The 16,057-nt window shown below is 54.8% G+C and overlaps 2 protein-coding genes and 1 long non-coding RNA gene across 7 annotated transcripts; 2 read left to right on the top strand and 1 right to left on the bottom strand.

The window, feature by feature from the left end:
- The first annotated feature begins 1,140 nt into the window (after positions 1–1,140).
- LOC105819749 lies at positions 1,141–2,120 on the top strand. The gene is made up of 4 exons (XR_001137973.1): positions 1,141–1,182; positions 1,472–1,539; positions 1,776–1,835; positions 1,958–2,120. It is a non-coding gene; the product is annotated as an uncharacterized LOC105819749 (long non-coding RNA).
- A 2,944-nt stretch (positions 2,121–5,064) lies between these two features.
- On the top strand, positions 5,065–5,803 carry CCL27 (chemokine (C-C motif) ligand 27). Its single transcript, XM_012656835.1, has 3 exons — positions 5,065–5,134; positions 5,283–5,415; positions 5,607–5,803. The coding sequence occupies exons 1-3, from the start codon at positions 5,065–5,067 to the stop codon at positions 5,755–5,757; spliced, it is 354 nt and encodes a 117-aa protein (XP_012512289.1). The 3' UTR covers positions 5,758–5,803.
- On the bottom strand, positions 5,796–15,483 carry IL11RA (interleukin 11 receptor, alpha). Of its 5 annotated transcripts, none has more exons than XM_012656813.1 (13): positions 15,430–15,483; positions 11,438–11,537; positions 11,091–11,151; positions 10,176–10,345; positions 9,935–10,049; positions 9,750–9,782; positions 9,506–9,672; positions 8,717–8,880; positions 7,750–7,891; positions 7,285–7,404; positions 7,077–7,173; positions 6,732–6,814; positions 5,796–6,223 (listed from the first exon to the last, which is right to left on the bottom strand). In XM_012656813.1, the coding sequence occupies exons 2-13, from the start codon at positions 11,535–11,537 to the stop codon at positions 6,207–6,209; spliced, it is 1,269 nt and encodes a 422-aa protein (XP_012512267.1). In that variant the 5' UTR covers positions 15,430–15,483; the 3' UTR covers positions 5,796–6,206. The 5 variants fall into 5 exon arrangements, with proteins under 5 accessions (XP_012512267.1, XP_012512258.1, XP_012512253.1 ...); XM_012656804.1 differs by having other exon boundaries at positions 15,421–15,467; XM_012656799.1 differs by lacking the exon at positions 15,430–15,483 and adding an exon at positions 14,488–14,539.
- Between the last annotated feature and the right edge of the window lie 574 nt (positions 15,484–16,057).

Here is a 16,057-nt window from a genome sequence, read left to right on the forward strand (position 1 = left end):
GTGGTGAGGGCGCGGCTTTCCCACACCCAGACTGCAGTGCTTCCAATAAAGCCACCTGGCACCAGTGGATCTGTCTGCAGTCTGTGGCTCAGGCAGAGGAAGAAGGATATGACAGGGAGAACTAGGGTGGGATGCAGGAGAGGATAGGGGTATCCATTATTCATATTTCAACCTAAGGTAACTTTCACCTCACTCATTTCTGTCCCTCTCTTCCATGCAGTCAGTCCAGCCGCAAGGCTCTCCTCTTCCCTCTCCAGACTAACCATGGCTCAGTATTGGGCCTTGGGTGGGATGTCAGAGGTCTGGGGCAGCTATTTCCAACCTTCCACCTTGTTAATTGCCCTTTCTAGTTCTTCTACAGCACTCTCTGCTTTCTCTACTTCCCCCAGCCAGCCTGCTATGTTTACTGTAAAGATCTCATTATTCTCTTTTGACCCCCAACCCACCCCAGGTGACAAGCTGAGGCCAGAGACTGCTTGTCTTTACTATTATATCCCCACACCCAGCACATTGCCTGGCACCTAGTAGACACTCAGTAAGTATCTGTTGATTGAATGATTGTAAGGTAAAAAAAAAATCACAGGAAGATAGGTCTCAGCTGAGAGGACGGGCTATGGCCCCCCCCCCTCCAGGCCATTCAGTATCTTCACCAAGGCCACCCAGCCAAGCATTTCCTTAGCCTGGCCTGACCTAGGCTGGGTTCTCTCTGGGGGCCTATTCCTCTCAGCCCAGGGTCATACATGGGGAGTGGGGCAGGCAAAAAAGGCAATTGGCAGGGCAGAGCCAAGGAGGGGAAATGAGGAGTGTTGACTGGGAAAACAGAAAATAGTACTGGACAGAGTCTCAAAGTTCTTTTCCTGCCGCCTGGTGCTGAGGCCTCCGCTCCCTGGGTGTAACTCCAAAATCTGACTCCAACCCCATAAAAGAGGGTCCTGTGCCGGATACCGTAATAAACCCTGACTCCGCCCCTTTAGTGACAGCCCCTAGCTCCACCTCCCAGAGTGACATTTTGACTCCGCCCCCTCTGGGAGAAATACTGGCTCCACCTCTTCCGGGTGATAGGCAAGCCCCACCCCCAGAGCGCGACGTCGTCCCAGTGACGTAATGGTAACGGTCTGTTTCCGGGGTGGAGCCAGGGAGGGCGGGAGTTTAGGCTGTGCCGACCCCTCAGCCCCCCTCCAGGTGACCCTCAGCCCCTAAAAATCCTCACCTAGAGCCCCAAATCTCCCAGCCCTATGACTGCCAAACCTCTCGCCCTGACCCCCTAAATGCCCCAGGTCCCCGAGATGACCAACCTCCTAACCTTAACTTGTAGTGCCTCCTAAATCCCACCCTGTCGCAGTGTGGCAACTGAGGCTTCCCGAGGGCACCAGCCTCAGATTACCTGAAAGCTAGTCAGACTCGTCCTGAGAATGACGGAGAAGGGGACCTGGGGTTGGGGAACCCTTGATTCAATCATGCTGCTCCCCAGGAGACGTTCGGAGCCCAGGACATGTCGGGATTGAGGAGATACGAGGTGGCGCTGGAGGCGGAGGAGGAGTGAGTGGAGGCGGGGTTCTGCGGAGGAGGAACCAGGCGGCTCCTGGGTTGGGGGAGGGTGCGTGTTCTCTGGGGGCGAGGTGCGCGGGCGGGGCGGGGCGTCCGAGGGGGCGTGGGCTGTGAAGGACCGCCTTTAAGGGGCGGGGCGGAGCCGTCCTCGAGGCGAGGCGTCCGAGGGGCGGGGTCTGTGGGGTCAGCCTCGCCCCGCCCCGCCCGGCTCTGCCTTTTCTCTGCAGGATCTATTGGGGCTGTTTCTACTTCTTCCCCTGGCTGCGCATGTGGCGGAGGGAGCGGAGGTGAGGGGGCTGCGATACCGCGGACCTGCCCTGGGCATGGACGAGGCTCAATCTCTGAGGACGGATCGGGGGGAATCCGGTACCCCCCGCCCGCCTCATGCCACTGTCGGCTCGCCCCACAGCTCGGCGCACCCCGGGGAGCAGAAACTGGAGTCTTTGCGGGGCCTGATGAGCTGTCTGTCGAGCGGCCTGGGCCCTGCTCCCCAGCGCTCGGGTCGTAGCCTCCCCAGCCGCACCCCCACCGCCGCTGCCCAGCCAGCCGGTGCATTAAAGATTTAAGCCGAAGCCCACCGTGCTGACCTCTTGACTCTATCGCCGCTGCCGCCATTCGAGCTGAGAGCCCCTCTGCACAGGGGCTGTTTCCTTACTGACAGGGCTTCCCTCCCTGTTAGGGTGCCCTTCCATGTCAAGGCTCCCGTTATTCCTAAGGGCCCCCCCATCAGTATCAGGCCTCCTGTGACTCTGCTACCCCATCCCTTCACCATTCCACCCCCCGAAAAAAAACACCCATCACTTTGAGTTGCCTATATGGAGAGAACTAAATCCTGGCCTGATCTTCCTCTCAACCTTAGCCCCACATTGATCTGTTCCCATAACCCAGCTCTCTCTTCACACCTTCCTCCTACCCAGGACTTTGCCAGGTATCTGAAGAATCTTCTCTTCCTGGGAGTACGTCTAAAACATTTTAAGCCAGAAGTGTAGGCTGTAGGCTGTAAGTGAGAGGAGGGAAAGATTCCTAGAAGCTGCCTGCCACAGGGGAGTGACTTGCGTTGGAGACCTTTCCTCCAGTTAATATTCCAACTTCTGGCTCCTCTAGTATGATTCAAGCTTAGAGATACTTGGCATCAGCCCACCCAGCAGTTCTTACTGTCTCCCTAGGAGAGTCCAAGGGCCACTCCTCCCTGCCACGCCCTTCTGTCTTGTCACCCAGTCAGCCTGGGACCCCCTGACTCCTAAAGTAGTGAGAGTTAAGGACTGCTCTGTGGGGCTTTCAGTTAGGGACTGGCCCCAGCTCCAGAAAGGGCACCAGATGATTAAGTTAAAGAGACAACCCAGTAGCCGGCCAGGGCTAAAGCTGACTTTCAGCCTGTGGCTGCCCCTGCCACAACAGACTGCGGTTGGGCAGAAGACTTGGCCTTACCTTTGAGGAGAGGTGGAAGAATTTGTTTCCGGCCTTCTAAAGGTCTCTGAACTGACAAGTCCAGGAAAGACCACAAAGTGTGTGGCAGGCAGCCAGCTGATGAGGAAAGGTCTATGATAAGACTACGGAACCTGGGGGATTTCCTTGGGACTTCCTCAGTGGCTACACCCAAGCTCTGGGGTGCAAGTCTAGATGGAGGGTGGGAGAGGGACCCTAAGTCCTCTGGTACCAGAAGTTCAAGATGAATGACCTCTGGGTTGTGGTCAGCTTCAGGAAAGTGCCCCAGCTCTTGAGCCATTTCCTCACAATGTCTACATCAAAAACCCCTTCATCTGTCTCTAGGACTTCCAGGGTTAAAAAATAAAGGCCCCTTCAAATGTGGAGTGCACTGTCTAGCCCTGGGCTCACATCTCACCAGGATGCTGGCAGAAGACCTGAAGATCCCAGAGACAAACTCCATGGCATGGCCCTCAAGCCTCACCCTGGACAGGAAGGAGGAGAGTCTCAAATTTTCAGCCAGGAAGGGGGTTAGTCCCTACTTTGAGAGCTGAAGTCCCTCTAGATTGTTGAAGCAGTCCTGCAGCAGAAAGGGCTGCCCAGAGAAGGCATGAGTCCTATCCCAAGAGAAAGCCTGCCCCATAGAACATGGCTGGCCCCAGAAGACTGTAGAAGGTACCTCTGCAACAACCAGATAAAGGCTGGATTATTGGGTTGTGACTCAATTTATGTTTCATTATACAGAGCAGGACTTGAGGATTGAAATCCCTAGACCAAAAGTGGGAAATTCTTCAAGGAGCCAGGAGCACTAAGCCCAGCAGCATGCCCCTACCCCTGTCCCACCCTAAGCAGTTCCCAGCTTCCTGGAAAGGACTGGATGAAGAGGGGTAGGAATTTGCATTGGGGGGAGGTGGGTAGGAGGGGAATGAGCGCTGGGTGAGGATAGAAGAGAAAGACAGGAAGGAGATGGGAGGTTGGGGCTGGAGCCGCTGGAGGATGGGAGGCGGAGGGTGTAAGGGTTGGACATGAGTGAGTGTGTTTATTACTGAACCTGAGTCAGGAGCCAAGGTGTTCCTCCAGGCCCACAGTGGAAAAAGATAGGAATTTGAGTAGAACAAGAGAGGTAATTGAGCTCATGAGTTTGTCTCCAACAAGTCAGGGACTGAATCTGGAGACCCCAGGCCCCTACTGGCAAGAGGTTGACATTCCTGGAACAGGACTAGGCAAAAACAAGAAGGTAATATTTTTTGGGCCTTTCAGCTGTTTTGACAACAGCAACAGCAACCTGGCACCAAAGAGCTTTTATCATCCCTCCTCATCCACCCCACTTTTCCTCCTTGTCTCATCTTCTGGGGGAAAGCAGCCCCCGCCTCAGCATCTCCAAGGCACTATACTATCAACATTACCAAAAAGGGCCTTCTCCCAGCTTCTCTGGCCTCAGCCAAGACCTGTCCTTAGCCAGAAGGACCTGCCTTAGGGACCCATTCCCATCAGTTTTTCCTAGTAAGACAGGCAGGCCAGGGCAGGAAGTGGGGAGGGGAAGATGAAGGCAAGTTGGTGCTGGCCTGCCCTCTGCTCCCACCCCACCCACAACTCCCCCGTCAGAATCTGTGTGTGCTAGTGTGATTGATTGTGAGTGTGACTGGATGATTGTGAAAACAGCTATGTGAGAGTGCAACTTGGGGAATAACGGGGCTATATGGTTTTGTCTATGGTGCATATGACTTTGTGAGGTTGACTAAGTAATCAAGGTGTGACCGTGAATGGGTGGCTATGGGTATATGAGTGTGAATGTCTATCATTAGATGCCAGTGTGGATCCTTGACTGCTCTTAGTCACTGTGTCATCAGTCCCCACATCATGCACTCACTAACTCTTTCCCCAGCTTCTCTGCCCAGGGCTTAGAAGCCCATGGGAAATGGCAGGCCTAGAAGAGGAAGGGGTCTGTGACAACAAACTAAGAATTCGGGTCACAGAATAAGCACTACATCTTCACCTGCCTCTGACTCACCTGGTGCCCCCAGGCAAAAGGCACCAGATAAAAGGTAGAGGAGGAGGAGGAGAGAGAAGGAAGTTTCCAGGCTGAGCAGCATGAAAGAGCCCTCACTGACTAGCAGCCTCCTCCTGCTATTGTTGCTCCTAAGCCCAGACCCTGGAGCAGGTAAGTACTTGGGGGTGTAGAAAGCTGGGGGGAAGGGGTGAATGGGATGAACGGAAAGAGGCCCAGGAAGTCCAACCTAACCTCTAATCTCTGATGGAGAGGTTCTTGCTGAGGACCCCCCTGAACACATGGCCCTTTTGTCCCCTAGCATTGCTAATAGCACCCAGCACTACCTGCTGTACTCAGCTCTACCGACAGCCACTCTCAAACAAGCTACTGAGGAAGGTCATCCGGGTGGAACTTCAGCAGGCTGATGGGGACTGTCATCTCCAAGCTTTTGTGTGAGCTCTGACCGCTACCCCGATACCCCCGACTCTGACCTCAGTCCCAACCCGTGATGCTGATCCCAACCCCAACCCCAGCTGCTAATTCTGATGCTGACTCAGGTTTTCATCTAGTTCTTGCCCTTGATCCCTGGACCCTAACCTCATCCCCAAGCTATGGGCATAGCTTTGGACCTTTCCCTCCCCAGGCTTCACATGGCTCGACGCAGCATATGCGTTCACCCCCAGAACCGCAGCCTGGCTCGGTGGTTTGAGCGCCATGGGAGAAGGCTTCAGAGAACTTTGCCCAACCTGAATTTGGGGCTCCCAGGAAGATGGGCTGGAGCCCCCAACAGCTAAAATAATAAAGCAGCATTGGACAATAATCTCTGAGTGTGATCCCCAAGAACTTCCTCGTTCTCTTTATTTGCATTTTCGCAGCCCCTGCAAGGGGCAAGGCCAAGAGCCAAGGACCCACACACACTCCCCAGGCACCTACATACATACATGCATGCAGAGAACACACGTTCCCTGTCTCACATACACATGGTCACACATGGACACAAACATACATATCTGCACATGTTCCTCGGGTGGAACCCCAGCTGTGGGATGAAATCAGAGGTCCAGGCAACTTTCAGCTGGCAAGTTTGGAATACAGGGTCTCACAGAAATGGACTCCAAACAAAACTTCCAGCTGAGACCCTGTCCATAGGGATCTACTGTCCTGCCTGGGTTCTATCTGTCCATCCATCCACACCAGCAAGACAGAGTTATAGGTGGAATCAGCTGAAGCCCTCCTGGGTCCTCTACAGGTTTGGAGCTCCTAGAAGAAGTAGGAGGCAAATCAGGAGAGATAGTAGGACTGGATCTTGACCCAGACACCCTAAGAATGAGGGAGGTGACCCAGTTCTGAGCCCAGCGCTGAGAATGAATAGAGGAGCCCAATTCTTAGGGATCCTTCAACATCCTAAGGATGAGGGAGTGGATCTAGCTCTGGGCCCACGCATGCCAAAAATGAGGGAGGGGACCCAGCACTGATCTAAGACACCCCCCAAAAAAGATCTATATCTAGCTCTGAGTCTAACACCCTGAAAATGAGGAGAGGAGTCCATCTGGGATCCTCAGTATCCGGAGAGAGAGGAAAGAGACTCACTTATGAGCCAAGGGACTCAAGAATGAAAGGCCCAATCCTCAGCCTAGATATCATAATGAGAAACCCAACTCGGATTCCCAACATCCAGAAAATGACTAGGGCAACCAGCTCTTAATCCAGACACTCTCAAAATGGGGCACACTTCTCCGAGTCCAAACCTCCTGGAGGTCTTACTCACCTGGAAGCTTGTCCACTGGAATCATTGGGGCCAAGAACCCAGGCTTTTGGGGTCCATCCTTCCCACTCTGTCTCAGCTTCAGCCTGGGGCATAAAAAGGCAGCTGTCTCCCCAACAATGTGAAGCATCTCAGTCTCCTCCAAAAGGGTTATTCGTAAAGGGTCAGGAGAGGAATCAGGAGAATCATGAAGTGGGGTGTGGGGGATGGAGGCAAGGGGAGGTAGTTCCAGAATCAGGTTCAGTGGAAAGTCAATGGGAAATCATGAAGGGTGGGGATAAATGTGGTCTATGGGCATCAGAGCATCTGCAGGGATCAGAGACTGAGGGACCAATGGCAGTCACTTACCAGAGCCCCACTGCCAGGGCCCCAGCCACCAGTCCCAGGAAAGAGAAGATTCCCAAAGATGCCAGCACAGCCACCTGCTCCAGGGGGTCTCTGTGATCTGAGGGGGACGGTCACATGCCACTGTGAGAGCAAGCCTGACCAAGCTCAATGCCCCTTCTCTCTGGGGCTTTTGGTCCTCTACAACTTTTGCCCATCTGCCCAAGCTCACCAAGCGGCCTCGGGTCTGGTTGAAGGGAGGGCCTTGGAGGAGCCGGGCTGTCCACCTGAGGCTCCGCCTCTGGCTGCATGTGTAGGTGGCCTCCGGCTGGTATTTCCTTCGGTAGGGACCCTAAAGGAAGTTGAGACCTGTGAAGTGTCCACATGTGGTAGGGGCAGGGGCCAGGTCCTGCAGGTGGGGCCAAGGACTGGGTTGGAAGTAGGGGTGCCTGAAAGGGCATGGCCAGATCCTTGAGGATGTAGCTGGTGGAAGTAAAGCCTGGAAATGCAGGGGTGGAGGCTGAGAGGCAGGACTGAAGCTAAGGCAGGGCTGCAGGCAACTGAGGCTGAAGCCTGGGACAGCAATTGCAATGCCTGGGTAGGCAGGGCATGTTCATGGCCGCTTTTCGTGAACCCATCCATCTGAGAGATGCTTTGGGGTGGGGTCTTTGTCTCTTTCTTTGGCTTCGTCTCTCACCAGTGCTTGGAGTGCCCCAGGCTTCTGGGCTCCAGGCACTCCAGGTGCCAGCATCCAAAAAGTCCCGGGCACTGACCCGTACAGCATGGGGCAGCCCAGCCACAGCATCTGTGATCACCTCCTCCAATCCAGCTGGTTCCACCTGAGGGTGAAGATGGTTTGTTGGTGTGACATCCAAGTTGTAAGTGCAGAGCCCACCCAGCCGCAGTCTGCAAAGAGCACCCCTTCCTCCCAGTCCTGTCCTTGTCAGCCTAGTGGAGCTATCTAGGCCTCACGTTGGGTGTCTGCTGGGCTTGGGTATACACCCAGAGTTTGGAAGATGGTAGTGTGTAGTGATTGAAGGGGGATGGTGTCAAGCTACCTGGGTTAGAATTTTTGCTAAACCACATACTTAGTGACCTTTGGGGCTTTCTATGCCTCAGTTTCTTCATTTGTAAAATAAGGGTCAATATCCCTAAACAAGATATGGTGTGGCATGGTGCCCAGCAGGCAGAAACAGCACTAAATAAATACTGGCTATTATCAGATGATGCTGCTTTCCAGACCTGATTCCAGACAATCTTTGACATCTCCAGATGTGGGAATTCACTATCATTCTCAGCTAGGGATGTGAGTGTTTGTGTGAGAATGTGCCTCTGGGTAAAAGGCACTCCTTTTCCTATAAGAGTTATTTTTTATTTATTTATTTTCTTGACTAGGCTCTATGGTTACAAGAAGAGTTATTTTTTTAAAGCCACTGCTGTCTTCCCACAGATGGGCTTACACTACATAGTTACAGCCCACAGGGCAAAGACTCAGGGTGTCAGTCACCACCGCAACCCCAGCCCCCAGCACAAAGGCAGGCCCACAGGGAACACTCTGTAGCGGGAGGCGTCAAGGCTTCAGTGGACTGCCAGTGCTGGGAAGCTATGCAGAACGCCCAGGTTCACGAAACCAGAGACAGGTTGGGATGCACTGCAGGCCTCACCGTGGACCAGGCTGGATGCTGCAGCGGACGGTACTGGAGCCGGAACTTGAGCAGGAAGTGGGGCTGGCGGGGCCAGGAGGCCGGGTATGTCCAGCTGGCACGCAGGCGTCTGGGATAACCTGGTACTGACTCCACCTGTAGCCCCTGGGGTGGGTCAGGGCGCACTGAGGGCAGTGAGACAAAGTCAGGGTAGGGGACAGGTACCCGCCCTTCCCCAGCATTTCCCAAGGTGTGTGTTTAAAGGCGCCTTAGCCTGGTGCTCCCAAGAGGCAAGGGGAAATCTTAAACTTGACCATCCATTAGGCTCAGAACCTGTCATCTTTATTATAAAATGAACCGAAATCTGGGGGTGAGCTTTTGAAGTGTTTTTTGAGTGAATAAAAGAGCAATTGTTCTTTTCATCCAAGGAAGATGAACTGGCCCAAATTCCAGCGAGAGTTTTAGTGCCCCACTCCCACGCGCAGATCAAGAGGAAGGAGGGGCCAGCACAGGCTTTCCTTGGGCAGGGAGGACATGAGCTGTGGCTGCCGTAAGCACACAGCCTAGAAGCAGGGAGTCAGCTCTGAGGCTAGGCAGCCAGGAAGGACTTGCAGGCAGTGGCAGCAGCCTCTAAAGTGTGTGCTGAGGTAACCATGCCTCCTGGGCTCTGATCCTTTGGCTTCTTAGTCTCCACAGGGCCATATGTGTGTGCAATGGAATCTATGTTGGGAGGCGACTGTTTGGGAGCTCTGAGGGTGGATGGGTCTAAATCTATTGGGGTCTCTGTGGTGGGCTGGGGTGGGTACTCACAGATGCTCTGCAAGCTCACATCCAGCAGGCGTGTGCTGGCACCCAGTGGGTTCACCTCAGTCACATTAATCCGGTACTGGCTCCAGAACTCTGCCCCATGCACCACACAGCGGGAAGCCCCTAGGGGGTCCTGTGGGCATGGCCAGGGCCCTGTGGATGGACTCCTCCTAGGAGGGAGGATGTGGTCTTGGACTTTGGAATGTGGGACCCATTTGGAACCCCCAGTCTCTCCCTCATGTCCTACCTCTGCCCATCAGCTCCTGGTACCGTCTTCTTCCTGGTGGGGAGGGGGCCATCTGAAGTCAGGAAGGAGAAGAGGGCCCTCTGCCCTCTCTGAGGCCTTCCTCAGAACCTCCCTCCCTGCCTCCCATACCATGTTGTGCCAGCACACCCAAATGTGTAGGCACACTCACCGGATCATGCACACACCTGTAGGAGGTGAGGTAGCGGGTAGGTAAACCGCTGACCTGGCTGGGACTCCAAGTGCAGGAGAAGTTCTCATAGTCAGCTGCTTGGCAGGAGACAACAGGGCGGGCTGGGGGGTCTAGAGGCACATGGTATAGCTGGAGACTGAGCAGTCCCCACGTCCTCCCTATCCCAGAGGGCTCACTCAGGTCCCGAATTCCCTCAGGAACCCCATGTCTCATTACTTCCACCCTTCCCAACTCACAGCCCAGCTGCAGGGTCACTGTGCCCCCAAGTGCACCACCCAGGGTCCGGCAGATGTAGGTGCCCTCGTCAGTGCTGTCTGCCCGGGCCAGGACCAGTTCAGGCCCTAGCCCAGAGTCTGGTCCCTGGAGCAGCCTTGGTTCTCCGTCCCGAAACCAGGACACTGGAGCCCTGGAGGTAAGATGAGATGATGACAGAGAGGAGATTTTAAGTATAGTCAGACCATGCCACAGCTTTCCACTGGCTTTTAACTGCACTTGCAATAAAACCCAAATTCCTTCCACTGGTTTATAAAGGCCCTGTGAGCTAGCCCCTGCCTCCTTTTCCTTCTTCAGCTTCTACCTCTCTCCTGCTCACCCACTGCACTCCAGCCACATTGGTGTTCTTTCTGTGTCTCGGGGTATTGGGCTCATTCCTACCTCCAGGCATTTGCACTAGCGGTTCCCTCTGTCAGGACTGGTTATACCCTAATCTGTGCAGGGCTGCTTCCCTCCTGGCCTTCAGAAACCAGCTTCAATGTTACCTCCTCAGAGAGACCTTTCCTGATTACCAGTAAAACATAACCACTCAGTTATCCTCTTCCACATCACTCTCTTTGACTTTTCTGGCCTGCAGGTATCACTACCTGGCAAGATTCTTATTTGCTTATCGTCCATCTCCCCACTAGGATGTAAGCTCTGTGAGCGCAGGTACCTTGCCTGGCTTGTGCATGACTGTATCCCAGAGCCTAGAATAGACCCAGCACTCAGCAGGTGCTCAGTATATATTGGTTGAATTGAAGGATGTTTAGAGGGTTAGGACAGATAGAGAGGTAAGGATTATAGACAGACGGGCAAGGGAGGGAAGGGACGTGAGGACTGGGCCGGGTCACGAAAGGGTCACGAGTGTCAGACCAACAGGCAGGTGGGGCACTTACCCAGCAGTCACTCCTGGACAACACAGCATCACAGGCCTGCCAGGCTGTCCATATTGGACCCCTGTGGAGGGCACTTCTGAGTTGAGGCTCTTCCTTTACCTGCCCCCCGCCCCCCACTTTGTGAGAGTGACAGGATAAAGAGCAGATTGTTAAGCCCTGGGTAGGGGTCGTTGGATCAAAGCACCACGTTATAATCTGGAGACAGGGGTCAGAGGACAGGATACAGAGGAGACCCAGTTGGGTATCAGGGGCGCGGGGGGGTCACAAGTTAGGCACGGGAAGGGGCCATAGCGAGGGTGGCAAGTCACTAGTCAGAGTTGGAGCTCATGGAGCAGGGTTCTTCTCACCTGGGGGGCCCCAGGCCTGGGGGCAAGGGGAAGAGGCAGATACCAGGGCTGTAGCCACGGCCACCAGCACCCTGCTCAGCCCTGAGCAGCTGCTGCTCATCTGTGGGAGAGAGGCAGAGTCAGGGATCCCCCATCCCTGAGATGAGAGGCTAAAGCCTGGCTGCTCCTCTCCAAAACTGGGGCTTCCTAGGAGGAAAACTGATGCACCAAGTGGGGTAAGGCTACCAGAAATCATTGAGGGATCTGACCTGAAGTCCACATTGCTGCGTACACACACGCTCACGCACATGCACACGCACACACACATACACCCTCACACCCTCAATCTCAGTCCTGGGCTTAGGGCCCAGAACAAAAGCTGGAGGCGAGATTCTATGCCAGCAACCACCCCCTCCCCCCGCCCACTGCCGCCCTTGGAGCCCACCCCTGGCACCAAGTATTGGCACCAACTCAGCCATTCCCATTAACTCCTCCAATCCAGCTCTTGGGAATTCTGGTGTTCACCCCCACCTGGTCCAGGGCTAATCACTGCCTCTGATTAACCTGGGGCAGACCTTATCACCCTGGGGGGAAGTACTGTCATCCTGGGTCTGAGCCCACCCTATACTCCCACCGTGAGGCCTAGCCTTGCTCTGGCTGCCAAGCCTCTCGCCTGGGCTTGGCTCCTTGCTCTGGCTACTTGGGCCACTCAGCTGGGTCTGGCTCTGAAATCTTGTTGGTCTCAAGTCTGGGAGGCTGGATGGGGCTAGAGTACCGGCCAGGGCTGTGGAGTTAAGCGGATCCAGATGCCCTGGCTGTTGCCAGAGGCTGGGGGCTGGCGAGGAGCCAGCAGATGGAGATGGAGACAGGGTGGCGGGGAGGGGAGACTGAGAGGAGCTGGGAGCCTGCGGGGACAGGAGCCTGGCATGGGGACCACAGCACCAACAGATACTCGGAGATCAGGACTGAGAGGCAATGGGGGCTCAGTAACGGGAGGGCTGGGGACAGCAGGAACTCAAAATCCCAGAAGGGGCTAACAGGATGTCTATAAGGGAACGGGGTATAGGAGAGAGGGATTCTGGAGCGGGGAGCAAAAAGAGGAAGGCAGTGGGAAAGTGGCCATGGGGAACGAAGGGACGGATGGGGAGAGGGCCCTCAGTGAGAGCACCAGAAGAGGAAGAGCACAGACCCCCCCAGAGCACAAGAAGTAGAAGAGAGCAGGGGCCTCCATGTGTCTGTCTGTCTATCTGTGTCTAGTTGGCTCACCCCTGATCCCCCAGCCGCATTTACCCTGCTTAGCCCCACCCTACCTTGGTGATCCCAGTGGCTGAGTGTCCATGGCCTCCAGGACTTCCTCCCACCAGCTCCAGCACCCGTCTCCTGCTCCACTGAGTTCTGGGACCCCAGAACCATCCCCTCCTTCCCCTTCCCTGCCCCGCCCCCTCTGAGCCCCAGAGCTCAGCCGCCCCTAGCCAGGCCCCCTCCCCCCCACTCCTCCTCCCTCCTGCCTTCCCACCCGAGGCCCTGGGAAGGGAAGAGGCCTCCCCCAAGTCTGGAAAGGAAGCCACAGATGCAGCCAAGGCCAGCAAGGAGAGGAGGGTTACTTATGCTTATGTCCCTGTCAGTGAGAGATTCCCTGTGTTTTCACACAGCCAAACACAGCCACATTCACACGTGGACTCACTAGGCACAGTTAACAAAAAAGACACTCCCTTGAATACACATGGACAAAGGCCAACAAAAAATCAGACACGAATTCATGCTCCCACTCTTTTCACTCTTCAGCAAATGTTTCCTTAGGGCACATCTGGCTGTGTTTCGAGGGGAAGGGAGGCCCCAGGTTGGGGGACATAAGGAGAGGCCAAAGAGTCCAGTACCCCCACCACCACCTGGAAGTTCCAGCCATTTCTCACCTCCCCCTCTACCCTTTGGGCCCCAGCACCAGGAAATGCCTTTGGTCCCTTGGTGCCAGATACATAAGACCCACATTTACCCTCAGACTCACACTCTCAGTCACTCACAGCCACACTGATGCACTCAGACATCCTCACTCAGACTCAGACACATTTACACATATTCATACACACATGCAGTCTCACACACACACACACACACACACACACACGCACACACATTGCCCCTGGGATGGGGTCACAGCACTCCCTATAAACAGCTCCTCATCATGGTTAAAGCCCCCTCTCCCAGGGAGCTCTTAGCAATGGCTGATCCACATCACATGGCTGTTATAGGCCCCCAGGTAGCCAGAGAGATAAAGGCAAATGGGGGAGTCAGGCACAGGGACACAGAGATGGAAAGCATGAGAGGCACAACTAGAAAAGTGCATACACAGAGATACCTGGGGAGACAAAAGTGTGAAGAGACAGAGATATCTCCAGGAAGACAGTAATAGGGAGAGAAAAGGGAATGCAAGGAAACTGAGTCAGACACGGAAAATAAGCAGCAGTAGACCAGTGGTGGGAATTCTTGAGCAGAAGGAGGGGAAGCCACGTGTGTTGGGGACTGTGTGTGCTGGACACAAAGTAGAAGGTCAGTCCCATCAGCTACTGAAGAGGGTCCCCCAATATATGAGCAGTCATACTCCCACACAGTCTAAGTTAGGACACAGGACACACACATAGTCACAAGTCTCACTTTTGCTCTGCTACTGCTGAAGTCACACATTGGCACACACAAACCCAGCCACCCACTCTCACGCTGGCAGAGTCTTAAATTGCACAGAACACAGTCCCTGTTACACATACAAACACACAGCCCAATCTCACCAAAAACTGTGCATTAGCGGACCCACACATAACTCCACACTTGCACAGCTACATGCGGACTCAGCTGCATGCACACTGACACACGCAGTCACGTTAGCAGACAGCTGCACCAGGTGACACGCAGAGTCTCACATACAATGACATCGTCACACAGACAGCCTCACAGACAAACGCACACATACACACACACTGTCAGTCATTCGGGCCCTTTAGAACGTACGCCACCCTGCCCCGCCCCCTTCTGGCAAGACTTCGTCGTCTACTCCCGATGGCCCCACCAGGCCTCACCTTCCGCGGCCGCTGCCGCCAGCGCCCTCTGCCCTCGCCCTCTGCCCCGGCCTCCACTCCCTCCCGCCCTAGGGCCCCGCGGTGGGGGCGGCTCCGCCCAGGCGCCAATAGAAGGAGAGGGGTGAAATAGGGGGGGCTCCCGGCCCATTGGAGCCTCCAACTGCCAATCACCTCCACCCCCTCCTCTGCCGGACACTTCCTGTCCCGTCGCAGACTGAAGAGGCTGCCGAGGACAGAGTCTGGAGCTGGATTCCTGGGTCCCCGCCTGAAGGCCTGTCCTCCCTGGGACCGCAGGACTGGAAGCGTTCGGGCCCCCTCCCCGTCCCAGCTGTCCACAAACAAAGCCTCAGATTCACGGCTCAGGAGTCACTGGGCAGGTGACTGAGAAGCAGAAGGTGCCCCTGACTCCAGATAAGATAAGAGAGGAGGGCTGATATAGGGCAGTGGTTATTAAACTTTGCTGGGGATTGTGGCTTTAGAACTGCCAAGCTCCACTCCATACCAATTAAATCAGGATCTCTGGAGGTTAGACCTAAGCATCAGTATTGTTTAAAACTTCCCAGATGATTCCAAAATGCAGCCAAATAAGGGGGGCGAGGGGGTAGGGGTGCAGGTAATTGTGCCCTAAGAAACCAGCCACCCGCCCAGGGCTCTTATCCACTTCCTAGTCACTAGGGGCTCCAGGGAAATGTGTACATACTATGTTATGTCTGATCTCCTTCCAAACCAGGGCAACACTCAGAAGTCCCAGGCACCTCCCCTCCCAGGTACCAAGGAAGAAAGACCCTAGACCAGAAGGCAGGCAGCCAAGGTTCTTCTGGGCCAGGGCCTCTCACTGTTTAGCCTTAGTGTGATTTCCCCACCCAGAGACTTAGTTCCCCTGAGAAAACAGTGGGGACAAAAAGCATTCTGGCCGTCTCTGCCATTACTCACCAGCCCTACCTTCACCTTAAAATTTGGAGGACACTAGGTGATATCAGGTCTCCTGGGTTGCATGGTCTGTTTTTCACATACTCTTGCCAAGTAAACAGGTCCAGAGGAGAGTGGGTAGAACAAGGGTCACTCTGAGAACTATGCCCTCCTTCCAAGCTCTTGGGCTAACTCTGGCAGCCCCCTTTCCTGCTGGAAGCTGTTTTCTGACCTGTGCAATGATTCGGGCACAAGGGCAACAGAAGTGTACAGAGCCTATACGTACTGCACGTGGGAGTCTGGACGGGCCAAGGACACAAAGCCACGTACACGCTCCCGTCCCGCCCCTTCAGCCCCTGTGGGCTGGAGCAAAGCCAAGCCGTAGCCACTTACAAAGCCAGGGTTCTGGCCAGCAGCCCAGAGCCTGGCCACTGACCACTGGGACCAGGATCCAGCTTACCCGCTCCCCACCAAACCCTCAGGCCCAGGCTTGGAGCTGACACCCAGTGGGGGTGGCAAAGGGGGCTCTGGCCTTCCCAAAGCCTCAGCCACAGCCAAAAACACAAGATTTTCAAACAGTTTCCTAAACTGGGAATGCAATGATTACACCATGAGTGAGAGAATTTATAGACAAGATGTAATACTGAATATTAATTTTTTT

Source organism: Propithecus coquereli, unplaced genomic scaffold, assembly GCF_000956105.1.
Source record: "Propithecus coquereli isolate 6110/MARCELLA unplaced genomic scaffold, Pcoq_1.0 Scaffold114, whole genome shotgun sequence".
NCBI lineage: Eukaryota > Metazoa > Chordata > Mammalia > Primates > Indriidae > Propithecus > Propithecus coquereli.

Bases quoted from the DNA above. Each gene is read 5' to 3' on its own strand.
- CCL27 (XM_012656835.1), top strand. From the start codon at position 5,065: ATGAAAGAGCCCTCACTGACTAGCAGCCTCCTCCTGCTATTGTTGCTC. The intron at 5,135-5,282 runs GTAAGTACTTGG...TTTGTCCCCTAG, and splicing joins AAGCCCAGACCCTGGAGCAG to CATTGCTAATAGCACCCAGC. The intron at 5,416-5,606 runs GTGAGCTCTGAC...TTCCCTCCCCAG, and splicing joins TGTCATCTCCAAGCTTTTGT to GCTTCACATGGCTCGACGCA.
- IL11RA (XM_012656813.1), bottom strand. From the start codon at position 11,537: ATGAGCAGCAGCTGCTCAGGGCTGAGCAGGGTGCTGGTGGCCGTGGCT. The intron at 9,673-9,749 runs GTAGGACATGAG...CCTCCCTCCTAG, and splicing joins CCAGGAGCTGATGGGCAGAG to GAGGAGTCCATCCACAGGGC. The intron at 7,892-8,716 runs GTGAGGCCTGCA...CTTCACCCTCAG, and splicing joins AGCATCCAGCCTGGTCCACG to GTGGAACCAGCTGGATTGGA.